This window comes from Lissotriton vulgaris, chromosome 1_1 (genome assembly GCF_964263255.1).
Source record: "Lissotriton vulgaris chromosome 1_1, aLisVul1.2, whole genome shotgun sequence".
In the NCBI taxonomy this organism is placed as follows: Eukaryota; Metazoa; Chordata; class Amphibia; order Caudata; family Salamandridae; genus Lissotriton; species Lissotriton vulgaris.
The window spans coordinates 1,112,951,961-1,112,965,106 of NC_141685.1; the positions used below are offsets into that span (position 1 = coordinate 1,112,951,961).

The 13,146-nt window shown below is 43.6% G+C and overlaps 1 protein-coding gene across 2 annotated transcripts in view; it reads left to right on the forward strand.

Annotated features, from left to right (window-relative positions):
• The window catches only part of CC2D1A (coiled-coil and C2 domain containing 1A), a 205,185-nt gene that overhangs the window by 44,033 nt on the left and 148,006 nt on the right, over nucleotides 1-13,146 (forward strand). For both annotated transcript variants that reach the window (XM_086963634.1, XM_086963638.1), the window contains exons 13-16: nucleotides 2,025-2,157; nucleotides 8,569-8,741; nucleotides 10,539-10,661; nucleotides 12,956-13,014. In XM_086963634.1, the coding sequence (XP_086819760.1) occupies nucleotides 2,025-2,157; nucleotides 8,569-8,741; nucleotides 10,539-10,661; nucleotides 12,956-13,014 (488 nt within the window). The remainder of the gene's footprint in view (nucleotides 1-2,024; nucleotides 2,158-8,568; nucleotides 8,742-10,538; nucleotides 10,662-12,955; nucleotides 13,015-13,146) is intronic.

Consider the following 13,146-nt stretch of genomic DNA (forward strand, 5'->3'; position numbering starts at 1 on the left):
ATCTGTGTGTGTCTATATCTGCATATGTTTGTGTCGGCCTGTTGTCGCATGTATAAAGACTTGACGTTATTATGGAAAACCGGCAGCCATAACCTTACAAACTTTTTTCGTCTTGCATGGCCTTGATCACGGCTCACTTCACATATGTTTATGTGACTGTGCATGTTTAATGCTTTTAGGCCGGTTTATCTGCATGTGCTGGGTACCAGTGGCTGGGAACAACATAGGGCCGCGGTTAAGAGGATTCACAAACAGCTGGCAGGCACATCCACCACACTGTACATCTGTTGTAACTGACCATTTACACATAATCTGAGACTGTGCAGTTGGTCCTGAACATTAATGCAATAAGATGCGAGTCTTAGAAGGTTAACTTTTTTCTAGGGAGAATGCTAATGCAGGCAAATCCAAGGCACGCTTTAAATTAACCAGCATTTGCAATGCAATAGGTCTCGCATTTTAAAAAGTTTAAGCTATTAGCTTTGCAAATTCAAATGCCTTTTATTTAGGTTTTAGCATTTAAATCATAAATAAAAAGCATTGTCATTTACATTGTCAATAGCTCAAACTTGTTTTTTTTGGATTTACTTTAAGCTAGTGCCTTTATAAATCACAATAACTTTCATTTAAGTTTTAATTATTCGAAAAAAAAATAAAAGCCATTGTTATTTGTAAAATCAATTAATATTTCACCTGTTCTTGCATTTTCGTCACAATAAAATACACTGAACATATTCTTCACAAAAGTTATTTACAATAGTTTAAGCTATTGCTATTATAAATTACAAGAACTTTTATTTAAGTATTATTTACTTGAAAAAATTAAAAGCCATTTGTATTTGTTATATGAATACATGTAAGTCACGTACATACAAAACATGTTGCATTACAAATGCTATAGGTGTCCCATTTGAAAAAGTTAAAAGTATTGGCATTGTAAATGACAAAGCTATTAATTTTGCTATTTTCAAGACCAACACATAACAAAATATTTGTCATTTACAAAACCAATAGCTCCAACTTTTCTAATGCGAGACCTATTGCATTTCCAATGCTTGTTTCTCCTGCATGTAACTGTAGAAATCTGTGGTAAGGATTATTATGCTGTTTTGAAGTCTTTGTTTGAAAGCACTTGCAGTTTTTCAAATTACCCGTTTTAAACTGCACGTGACAGTTCAGTACAGCCTGTTAATGTGTATAAGTTGCTGAAGCAGAGGAAGTGCTGGTCCTTCTACAAGCATTAAAACAGTACGTTTGACATGGTTGTGGCCAGTGAAGCGTTTCTGGTTGTGTTACTACCTGAGAAGGTAAATGTTAGTTGAAATGATTTTTAACGAGTGTGGGCACAGTGCTGGCAAGTTAATGTTCTCCTATTGTATTGGGGTATATGCAGTTTACAAAAGTATTTGCACTTACAGTTCTTAAGTTGTTGCTGTCAAGTATAACTGTCAGTGTAGGACACCTTGTGACATGTTTCATGGTGGTTGGCATTCATCAGAAGAAAGCAGTCTGTTGTTGGGGTTGTTTAATAGGCTGCTAACAATTTCCTTTGTTAAAATATCTCCCCAAACTCTTATGTATCTCAGTGGCTCATCAACGAACAACAGCTCTCGATAAAGAACCTGAAGTAATGTTAGTGGATAAGAGCATGCTGCGTGCTTGTTTGTTTGTATACACTAAACTGATAGCTCAACTACTTGATGGTAAAAACCTAAGAACTGTGACTATAACTACTTTTGTGAACTGCATGTACCATAATGTACGGCACAGGCAAGGCCATTTAAAAGAATGATTTGCTGTCCGAAAAGTTGAAGGTCCGCGTTCCTCTACCTGACTGTGACAGTTTGTAAATGTATAGGAAATGGTTACATTAAGCATCGGTTATTTCAGAAAAGTCGTGTTTTCCTCTTTGCCTTTCATTTATTTGGTTCTAGGTTACCAGAACACCACTTCCTGGTAACTGCAGTTATTAACAAGAGTTCTGCAGTTTTTCGGAACTCTAACTTTCTTTCCTTTGTTATTAGCGTGGTGGACATCTTGTACCTGGGAGACCTGCCCCAGCAGTGAGGCCCACGCACGTTCCTAGCAACAAATCTGCTCAAGAGGCCACAACGCCCCCTGGCTCTGCCAAGCCCAGCCCCAAAGTCTCCACTAAAGGTAATGGATCAGTAGAAATGGAAGAAACCCAGCCTTTGAAAAAGAACTTCAAATTGTAGAAGATCACAGGCCAGTGCTCGATATTTATAGTGGGGTTAGGAGAGCATTCCTTAAACTCCATACACTAGATTATATTGATCACTGTTGGACTGGAGAAGTCCTTGCATATGATGCTCTGTTTTGGGTACCTAATGGTTGTTGGCGTTATCTGCAAGCTAAGAAGATTCTCTGGGGCAAGAGCTCAACCCCGGGGAGGGGTGGGGGTGCACGAGGCATTCTTTCAACCTTCCCAACACAAGTAAAAGTATTCAATGGTCCATGTGTCTTTCCTTACTGTCGAGGTAACATTCTAGGAAATAAGTAGTGTAAGATGTGCTCACTCATTTCAGATTTCCCTACTTATACTTTTTGCTTCCTTGTGTCAGTGTATATATGGTTCTCATCTGGTGCTTCTGTCGGAGTCTTTCTGTCTCATTGGTCCTGTCCCACTGATTCCATGTCTCAATGTGACCATGGCTAGCGTATCCCCTCCTAGTAGTCTGTGTGTCCTAGCTCCAAATGTCGATATTTACCTACCACAGTGCCCATGTCTGCATGACTCTAGTCAAGCTTTCCATGTATTAATATGTTACTGTCTTTGTGTCAATCTCTGTGTCTCTATTGTGAGAAGTTGGCCAGGTATATGCTGTCCACTAATTAAAGTGGAGACCGTCCACCAGTCCAAATGACCCTTATTGATGATTAGGTCAAAGACAACCTTTAAAGAAGGCTATCCTAGTGGTAGCTGTGGAGAGCAGCCTTCAGGCTAAGTCTCGAAGGAATGTAAAGCAGCTTGTTTTACCAGATTAGAACCTCCTGAATAACCAAATGAAAGGAGACCCACACAAGAGATATATAAAATGCATGTATTTATTACTAAACACTCTCTACTAACCTCTTTATGAGATTAGAGCACAAAGTACACAATATTAAATCACTATAGCAACATTAAATAGCACAATACACAGTGGGCTCCAGGGGGACAACAAACCATATACTAAGAAAGTGGTATAACAACCACAACTTAACTAGACACAGTGCCTAGAGCCCGTAGAATTGCTGGGACCCCAAGGAACCACCCAAAGTAGTGACACAGGGGACCCACGGAGGATGGGTGCAGTGTGAGAACACAGTTGCAAGCTCTGTACAACTCTATGGGAAAGTCACGGTTGGAAAATTAAAGATTAAGGACACTTAGGAGAGGACTTCAAGCAAACCCTTTGGAACATAGAAGGTTCTAAGGCCAGCACCCTTCTGAGTACCGGAGTACCTGTGTTACCTATCCCATGGAAGCCGGGTGCATAGGTGTCAAGTGATGTCGGAAACCTTAGTCGTTTACAATGGCGTGATTCAAAGAAATGCTGCTGCCTGGAAGATGAAAAGTGTCCAGTGGAATCCAAGTCTGTAGCAGAGGTGAGAAGAACCTGAAAGCAGAGGGAACAGAGTCTGGGTCACTTCAGGGTGACCCGGGGCTCGGTATACTAATGCCCACTGATGTTGGGTGCTTCACGTGAGATGACGGGTGCTTGACTCTGCAGCCACGGGGACCTGGAGACGTCGATGACGACCAAAGTCCGGAGGGGAGCTGTCCCACGAAGGATGTTGAAGGATGAGGGGTCAGTGTCTAGATTGAACACCAACAAGCCTTGGCAAATGCAACCCACTCGGGCAGAAGAAAGCAAGCTCGGTGTGGACCAGCAAGGTCCAGGGGACTCTCCAAGCTATGGGGAGTCGGGGCACGTCTTGAACAACCAGGAAAGCCCAAGAGAAATCAAAGTTACCTTCTCCGGGACCCACAGGCCAACAGACCATGGATCGCGACGGGACCTCGAGCTGAATCACAAAATACCAGACCACGGAACACTCGTGGAGTGTAGGCCAGAAATCTTCGGTGCAATTACTGCTCAGGGTCAGGAATACACGTAGCCCAAAGCACAGCCTCAGAGATCGCAAAAAAAACATATGCTGCTGCAAGAGTACACAGTGCACAGGGGTTCAGGTTGCACGGTCCCCACGAGGAATACTGGTCTCAGAATTGCTGAGAGGGCGGATCGACCTCAGGGACGCTCAGGAACCCACCTCCTGTGTTGCAGAAATCTTTGGAGTCCTCAGGAGCTCGGGAGATGCAAACCAGTCAGATGCGTTAAAGGTGCCTGCTTCGCAGAGGAGTAACTCCTTTACTCCAAGGGAGTTTCTGCAGTCATCCAGCGTAGTGGCAATCGTCGAAGTACTTGGTTTCTGTTTGCAGAGTTTAGTCCAGGTAAATGTAAGGCCCTGTAGTCCGAGTTCCTACTTTATACCCAAGGAAGGGGTGGGACAAACTCTGGGGACCCACCTATGGGAAATGTCAGGACAGAGCGGTGGTTACACCCATGTCCTTTGTCCAGTTTCGCGCCAAAGCAGGAGCCAATGGCTCCTGCAACCGGTTTGAACTGGACTATGCTCAGGAACACCAAAAGTGCCCCCAGTGCAGACTTCAAACACTCTGAGTGCACCCACCTAGCCCCAGTACACTGAATCCTGTCTGGGAGGTGGTCACACCTCCCTGTGACAGAAAAACGATTGTCAAGCCTTCCCCTGCTTGTGCTTGGCTCAGCAGCAGGAGAGCAGACTCGTGTCTGTGGCTGGCAGCAAGCAGTGTGTCGCATATGTCCCTTTGGGAGGGTGGAATCATACCCCCCGACAGTTACTGGCGGGGAGGTATGATTCCAATGTGTTTGACACCAAACACAACATGTTTCCAAGCAGCCATTTTAGACTTTTAGAGGTTATAATGCACTTAAATATATATGGTTGGCTACATCACAAACCACCCCGGAAAATAGGTTCCGAAGGCTGCAGAGGGGCTCTGCTCATGCAGGGGCACCCTCTCACATAAAACCCAGCACCCTGCCGTCTAAATTGATAAGGCCTGCCATAGGGGTGATTGATAGGTTTATATGTGCAGTGATTTAGGATAGATATAGTGAACCTATATCTAAGTAAGGGGTGCATGCACCACCTTACACAGGCTGCAGTAGCAGGCATGTGGAGTCAGTTTGAATGGTATCTCAGGGGTGGCACAATACATGCTGCTGCCCCTGGGAGGCCTCGGGGGTACCTATGCCCTGGGTATATAGTATACCATATACTAGGGACTGATAAGGGGACCTCAGGATCCAATCTGGAGTGTACCTAAAGTCCATGCAATCAATTTAGAGGAGAAAGCAGCCAGGCTGGGGTCCTGGATAGCTGGATCCCAGCCAGTCTAAGTTGAAAACAGTGAAACAGCAGCAGAAAAGTGGGGGTAACTATAAGAAGCAGATCCTACTCTCCTACATCTATGATTGCTCATCAGGGTATATTTGCATCACTGTTTTTTGGTTCCAATATTAGTGCAGTGCATTGCAGTGCTCGTGAGCCCCATTTCTATTGTACCACAATCAAAGAGTCCTCGTCTTCCATTCCAGCTGTTTCCTTTTCCCTGTCTGTATATAACTATATCAATACCACTCTGTCCCTGTACCAGGGACAGTGTGCATGGAAGTAACTTATGTCTGTGGAATTTAAAAGGGCTAATGGAAAATCCAATAGAGGCATTGATGTAAATGCATTATAAAGGTGATGTTTATACACTTGGGGGGCTTTACGAAATGCTTTGTGGACCAGGAAATGTGTTCAGTTCTAGTACATTGATGAGAGAAGGGAACTACAGGGCATGTGCTTCTAGAGCTTCTAATGCGACTTTACACCTTCTGTACTTTTTAGTCTGAAGTTCAGGGTCACCTGTAGGTCTAGGGATCAAGTGGGCCTTTCTTTTAGGAATTAGGTACTTGCCCCAAACTGCCAGGAACAATTATAAGACCACCTCTCTGCCCCAATAACCTTCTAGATACAACTATAGGCTAGTGTGGAATCTGGAAATGGGAATAATCACTGTAGATGAAGACTAGCACTCTCCCATACCACTGTGCTAATATGCTGTTGTTTGGAGAAATGAGTTTGCTTGTTTTACATGCGATTATCACAGTATCAAAGGTTGCCCCTACACAGAGCAGGCCTAGTGTTCTCCGGATTCCAAAAAATAGAGCGTCACTGATGTGTATTGTAACAGGGGTGTGCCAGTAATCTCTATATCCCAAATGTTGTAGGAACGTTATGGAATATTAGAAGGTCTAGATCCATTCCATTTTATTTAAGAGTGTTGATGACTGCCAATATTGAGAGTGGTATACACTATTTCCTCTGTATGTCTTAATATTACATAGTCAATCCTGTGAGTACTGGTCCTCTATATCTTCCTTATCACACAAAATTGGTGGCCTGCCACACGCTTGGAATGCTCATTATGTTCCTGAACAGACACCAGTCACCTTTCTACTCTCAAAAGTACTGTGAGCAACCCATCACTAGTGAGGTTGGATCTGATAATGCTGGAGATCTGTCTCTTTTCACTGCCTTCCATCTACATGATTATTGTCTCCTTCCTTCACTTTTCATGTGTCTTTTCTTCCTCCTCCCATACTGTTATTTTCCACTGTGTCACCTCTCTTATCTTGCTATATCTCCTCTCCCTCTTTTTATCATCTGACATATTTCTCTCCTATCCCTCTCTTTTTTTCTGCTGTTCTCTCTTTTCTGCCTGCCTCCTTTTGCCCTTCTTTCTTCCTGTTTCTTTCTTCTTTCGTAGCACCTGTCTCCCCCGACTAGACTCTCCTCTCAACATTGTCCTCCCTCATTTTTCTGCCTCAGTTGCCTCTCTCGCTGCCCTCTTTCTTCTGTTATTTCTCCAGAGTCTTTTCCTGGTCTGTATACCTGCCTCTATGCTTCTTGGTGCGCCTCTCTGCCTCACCTTAATCTCTCTTGTGTATCCTTGCCCATCTCTCGTCTGTGACTACCACATATTTTTTTGCATCCCCACACCTATCCATGCTTTCTTTCTCTTTTTTTAGTCCCCTCTTCCCACCCAGCTTCTTCTCTGCCCTCTCCTGGTCTTGTCTCTTCCTGCCACCTAATTTTTTTCCTTATCTCTTTTCCGCCGTTATCTTTCAATGTTTGTGTCATGCTCTCCCTGCCTTCTTTAACCAATTTCCCCATGCCCTGTCTCGATAAAGCTGCCCACTCTCTCCATGTCTCCCCTTTGTTCAAACTCTCCCTGTCACTTCTCTCTCTGTCCGCCCTTCTACTGTTCCACTTCCCTACTCCTATCGTCCTTTATAATATTGCTTCTACCTGCCTTCTCTATCTCCTTACCTCTTCTTTGCTTTTCTCTTTCTACTCTCCATGCCTCTTCTCTCTCATTCCCTCTCTTTCACCCATCCCTGCCTCCATTTTCCTTACATACACTGCGACTGCCCTGTGTTTTTTCAGCCTTTACCTGTCTATTCCCCCTTACCTCCTTCTTTCTATTCTTTTTGCCCATTCTTTCCTGTCTGCATGCTTCTTCCATTTGCCTTTTCCAATTCCATGCTCAATTTCCCTGAATCCTAGCTCCATATGTTCTTCTCTAACCTCTCCCTCACCAGTCCCTCAGCATCGTCACTTTATGCCTCTTTTTTCCCTCTCATACAATTTCTCTTATCATTCTTCTTTTCCTGCCTCTTCTCTCCTTTTTCTGCCTTTTGTCTCCCACTTTCTCCTTTTCTCTCCCTGTCTCTTCTTTCCCCTCTCCATGTTTATTCACTTTATTAATGCTGCCTTTTCTTTCCACTCTGTCATTTCTCTGCATTCTCTCCTCCCCAGCCTTCTCCCTTCCTCCTCCCTCCCATCTCTCCTCCACCTGCCCCCAGTCTGTCTTCTTCTGCCTAGTACTTAATTTGAGCCAGTGGTTGCAGGTGGGGCACACCAGCATTTATTTTTAGGGACCGGCACATGTTTTCCCTCACCAGACTTTGACCCAGAGCAATAAAGAGAAAAAGGGGAAGAAAAAGAGAAGAGAAAGGAAAACAATGACAAACAAAGAAAGCAAGAATTAAAAATAAAAGTCAGTAAGAGTGAGACAAAGGGGAAGTGAATATCTGGTGTTGATAAAAGAGGCATGAGTGGGAGTTAAGACTACGCACCCTTGGCATTCATTAGGGCCAACCCCAGGCTTATGAGCAAATCTTTGGACACCGGCACTTATTCTTTTACAAATCAAGCAGTGCTTTTCCTACTCACCAACATCTTTCTTCCCTGCTCAATTTCTCCTATCTACCAGTATCCTATATCTGCCTTGTCTTCTCATTCTCTATTTTTTCTCATCCCTTGACTTTTTATTCCCCTGCCAGCTCCCCACTCATTCCATCTCCTCTCAGTCTGCCTTATATTTCTATTTCTACTATTTCCTCTGTCTAAGCTACCTTTTCTGTCATCTCTACCTACCACTTCACTTTCTCTGGTACTTTTTTCCAGCCCAGCAGCAGCTAGATTTCCTTGAAGGCCGTAAGAAGCAGCTGATGCAGGCAGCACTGCGAGCAAAGCAGAAAAACGACATGGAAGGGGCCAAGCAGTTCCTGCGTCAGGCTAAAGGGCTTGACCCCATGATAGAGGCATCACAGAGTGGGCTACCTGTTGATATCTGTAAGGTGAGAGTATCTACCCATGCCAAATATATGGATGTGATTGGTCTGACAAGGTGTCAAGTCCTACTGGGACACATAATTGAGTACTGTTGTGTGGGCGAGTAGATGTTAAGAGGCCTTTTCTGACAGTAAACAATGGCCTGAAAACCTATAACAGATTGCCTGAGTTTATGTTGATGGGCAGGCAAAAGTTATGTGAAAACTAATGCCAAAGAAAGAGGATATCTAAAGGGATATTGCTGCAATGACATCACTGAACCTGAGGTGTTTCTTACACTGAATTTGCCCCTTGGTAGTTCTGGCACTGCCATTGCTACCACCTGTAACAGAGATGATGACAAACAATGATATGAACAGAAAGTAAACCGAGCTCTCTGAATTCGGTTTACTTTCTGTCTTGTCCACTCTTTGCCCATCGTCGAGTGATAATCATTGCACATGATAAATTCCGACCAACACCATGTCCCATTTTATTTTGTGTGATAAATATTGCATCCTACCTGGGCCACCCATAATCGAAGCCTATCTGTAATACATGGTCGAGTAAGCCTTGGTTGATTTGCTAAGACACTTATGTAGATGTTTGCCAAAGGGGAGTAACTGCAAGGTTAAGGTAGGTTATCCTAACCCTTCCCGATTACTCTTTCCTGCATTCCCATTTGTTCCACTCCACAGTTTTAATCTCACGAAAGACAGTTGGTTTTAGAAACCTGGTTACAGCTTCCAAGAATTGATGTCTGGCAAATAAGAAAATTCTCATTCGGAACACAAGAAGAGACCTACCTAAGTTGGCTGCTGGTGTTGCAGCAATTGGCAACCGCACTGTTAGGGAAGGGTAGGAATAACACACAACATAAAAAGTTTGTTGTCTGTGAATTGCCTGTAATCACTGCCATTGGGAGAGCAGAAAATGAAGTATTATCAGTTGTTAGATGACCACTCGTGTTTCCCAGCTTAGAAAATGTACATGGCCTGGGTGCACCCCTTTGCTGAGCTTTCTCAGAGAGCAGAAGGCCTACAAACTGGTACTTTCTAGTGCATCAGCATTGAAGAAACAGACACCTAGAAGGGCACATCTTCCAGGTTGGGTGTGAGTGATAAATAAAAGGCTGCAGTGATACATGGGTTACACTCCAAGGCAGCATAATGTAGACAAACCAGCATTCACAGACTATGAAGAGAAGAATAAAAGTGTGAGGGAATACAAAATGAGCATAACAAGAAACCTAAAAACACAAGCTAAGTCACAAACCATTTGTTGAGCATAAAAGTATTTACTGTTTAAGGAGCAACAACAAAGGAACGATCTGCTGGGTTCCTGGAGGGTTGCGTATTTAGTAATGTTCCACAGGTTGTTGACCATGGGTGTTCCAAATTCTATTGTGTGCTGCTGAAATATTTTTGCATAAGGGGATCTACAATAAAAATTCCCTCCAGGCCCTTAAAAATTAGCTTTCCCAGTCGAAGATAATTTGGGAAATTTCATTTTCAGTATGCTGTCTGAAATGAGTTGGGCTTGCTTAGGTTTTGGTCGAATTTGGGAGCTCTGCATTTATCTTCTGCTTGTTGAGCCAATAATTTGAACTTGTCATTGCATAGCTTAGCTTAGCGATTCTATAGTCTCTGAGCTGTGTAACTCTTCTTTCTCCAGATCTTGAAGGACTGGGGCATTCCAAACCCATTCCCTTTTAGGTATCTGTTTTAGGATGACTGAGGAAATGCACAAACTGCACCCTGTTACTAGGTAAGATCTTCTTTGCTTCTGGGCACTTCTAACCTTTCTTTCACTTTTGATTTTAGGTGCCTCAGGCCCCTGTGAATGCTGAGGATTTTACCCTTGCTCCGCGCCGTGGAAGTAACGTTACAGCAAAAACGACAGCACAGTATACCGACTTGATGGAGTTACTGAAGCAGCAGCATGAGGTGGGGCTCATCGCTTTACATTCCTTTCCACCTCTTATCCCAAACAATAATTTTTCCTGTGAGCACAGAGATGAATTTGAGCCCTGCTGTAGCCCCCCCCTGTTAAGAAACCCGCTTATTTATTATATACACCTTGCGCAGTTTGGTTCTTCTTCCCTCATCTTTCACCTCCAGTGTAGCTCATTAAGGGCCCATCATACTATTGTTGAATAGTTCAGGGGAGTTCGACAGGGTTGTGTTTTGGCTCCCACCCTATTCTCCCTCTATATGAATGGAGTGGTTAGTTTCCTTCAAGAAGATTGAGCAGACGCACCAATCCTGGGGAGGGATAAAGTACCGATCCTCTTGTTCGCAGACGACACCCTGTTGGTGTCAAAGACCCCAATGGGGTTACAGCGACTTCTGAATAGGTTCCAACTTTTCTGCGATACCAGGGGGGCTGGTAATGAATACCTCAAAAACAACATGTATGGCCTTTAACCCCCATAAGTCATATAGAGGCAGCCCCATGCTTAGAGGAACACCCTTAGAAAGAGTTGGTACCTTTGATTATCCTGGTATCCGCCTCTCAGACACCACCTTACAAAGATGTTGATGAGCCATAAAAGGGTAGCGGGATCACTTGGGAAGGAACAACGCTCATCGCACAGTAGACGGGTAGCGCCAGCCCTTCAGGTCTACGAAGCAAAGGCAGTTAGCACAGCATTGTATGGAGCTGAGTTGTGGGGATTTGAGAAGACCCACAACCTCTGCAGATCAGAACATAAATTCCTTAGGGAACTAGTGATGCTGCCCAAATATGTTCCCCTCACTCTCCTTACGCATGATAGGGGCAGACGATCTATTGGCGATGTAGTAAGGCTTCGGCTGCTGCTTTTCTGGGCTCGCATTAGCGAACCCAAGAGCTTCTGCCTTATGCAGAAGCCCTTTCTGAGATCATCAGGCTAGACATAGTAGCAAAGTGGGATTGATTTCTAACGCTAGGAAAATGATGTCAGCCATAGGGCTTTGAGCTTAATGGGACAAACAGAACCCACTGAGGAAAGAAGAGCTCAAGCGTCTTTACTGGGAATGGGTGGACCAACAAGAATCTAGCAAATCAAATTTGGGGAGACTAACTGCAGAATTTTATCTTCATAAGCAGGAAAGATACTTGAAGCCCTTGTTAGATATATTTCAGGTCCCACGGGACAGAACTTTATATATCCATTTCTGGTTCGGAACACTCCCTGTCAGTGAAACTAGAGATAATTGGCATACACATAATCCAACCCCAAAGGACTGTCCATGCTGTAAGGCCCCCGGTAGAAAGTGTTGCCCATTTTATGTTCGCATGTCAGGCATACTCCACAACGATGGCAAAGTGGCTAAAACCGATTTGCCGGCAACTGGGCACACGGGAGCATTGCGTTGCACTGCATATTCTTAGATTAGACTCCAGACCGCTCTTTGCCAGTAGTGTGGCCAAGTTCTTAAGCCATGCATGGCTCATAAGAAGGAAGATCCAAACAGGAACGCGGCTGTCTGCAGTAGCATGAGGTCCACATGCAACTGATGTAGGGCTCTTAAGATGGTAACCCATGGCTTATTTAAATACCTTGCACGTGCACTTTACTGTTTTTAGTCTCCCTACAATGCTTCCCTGCGGGGGTCTGCAAATTGGGTTCAACTGAAACTGTATGGTACCAGGAAGCATCCCAGGGCCTCTCCCTATATATTTTAGAATGTAATTTATGTATATTTTTATTCTACCATGTTTTATTATCGATAGCCCTACTATTGACTTGCCGAACAGCACGATGTCCCCTCGTTTCTGCAGGGTATTAGAATGTATTGGTTGTATATACTTGTAACATGTTTTTGTATAAATTGACAAATTGGTTTTACATTTTTTTTTTATTGTTTTTCAAAAAGAAAACAAACAACATTACAATACGTTCCCCTCAACAAAAAGCACATTCAACACAGAACAATAAGAAGAGAAAAAAAAAGCTCAGTTACATCAATATCCCCATATCTCCTACAATCGAACGACTGATGCCAGAGTGTAGATAAAAAACAATAAAACAGATAAGAAACACATCTGCTCACTGATCCTAGTCATGAGTTACATAGTCGATTTGGAATAATAATAACTTGACTAATTTTATATTCTTTTATTTAAAATTGTGTTTTTCTAGCTTTTATGACGTGAGCCATCAAAATAAAGCTCATACAACAACTATTGTTGAATGGTGTTTTTCTGAAGTGGAACTCATGCCATGGCCTCTAACAATTTCTCCATTGTCATCCAGATGTGTATGTCTTACTCAAAGCAGTTCACTCACCTGGGGAACATCACAGAAACAACCAAGTAAGTGCTCTACCACCTTCTCTTGTTCTGCTTCAGCATCTTCATAGTTTCTCCCAGCCCCCTCTCTTGCTCTGTTCCGGACCCTTTCTCTCACTCTGGTCTGGCTCCCCTTCTCCTTGCTGTCTTACTTTG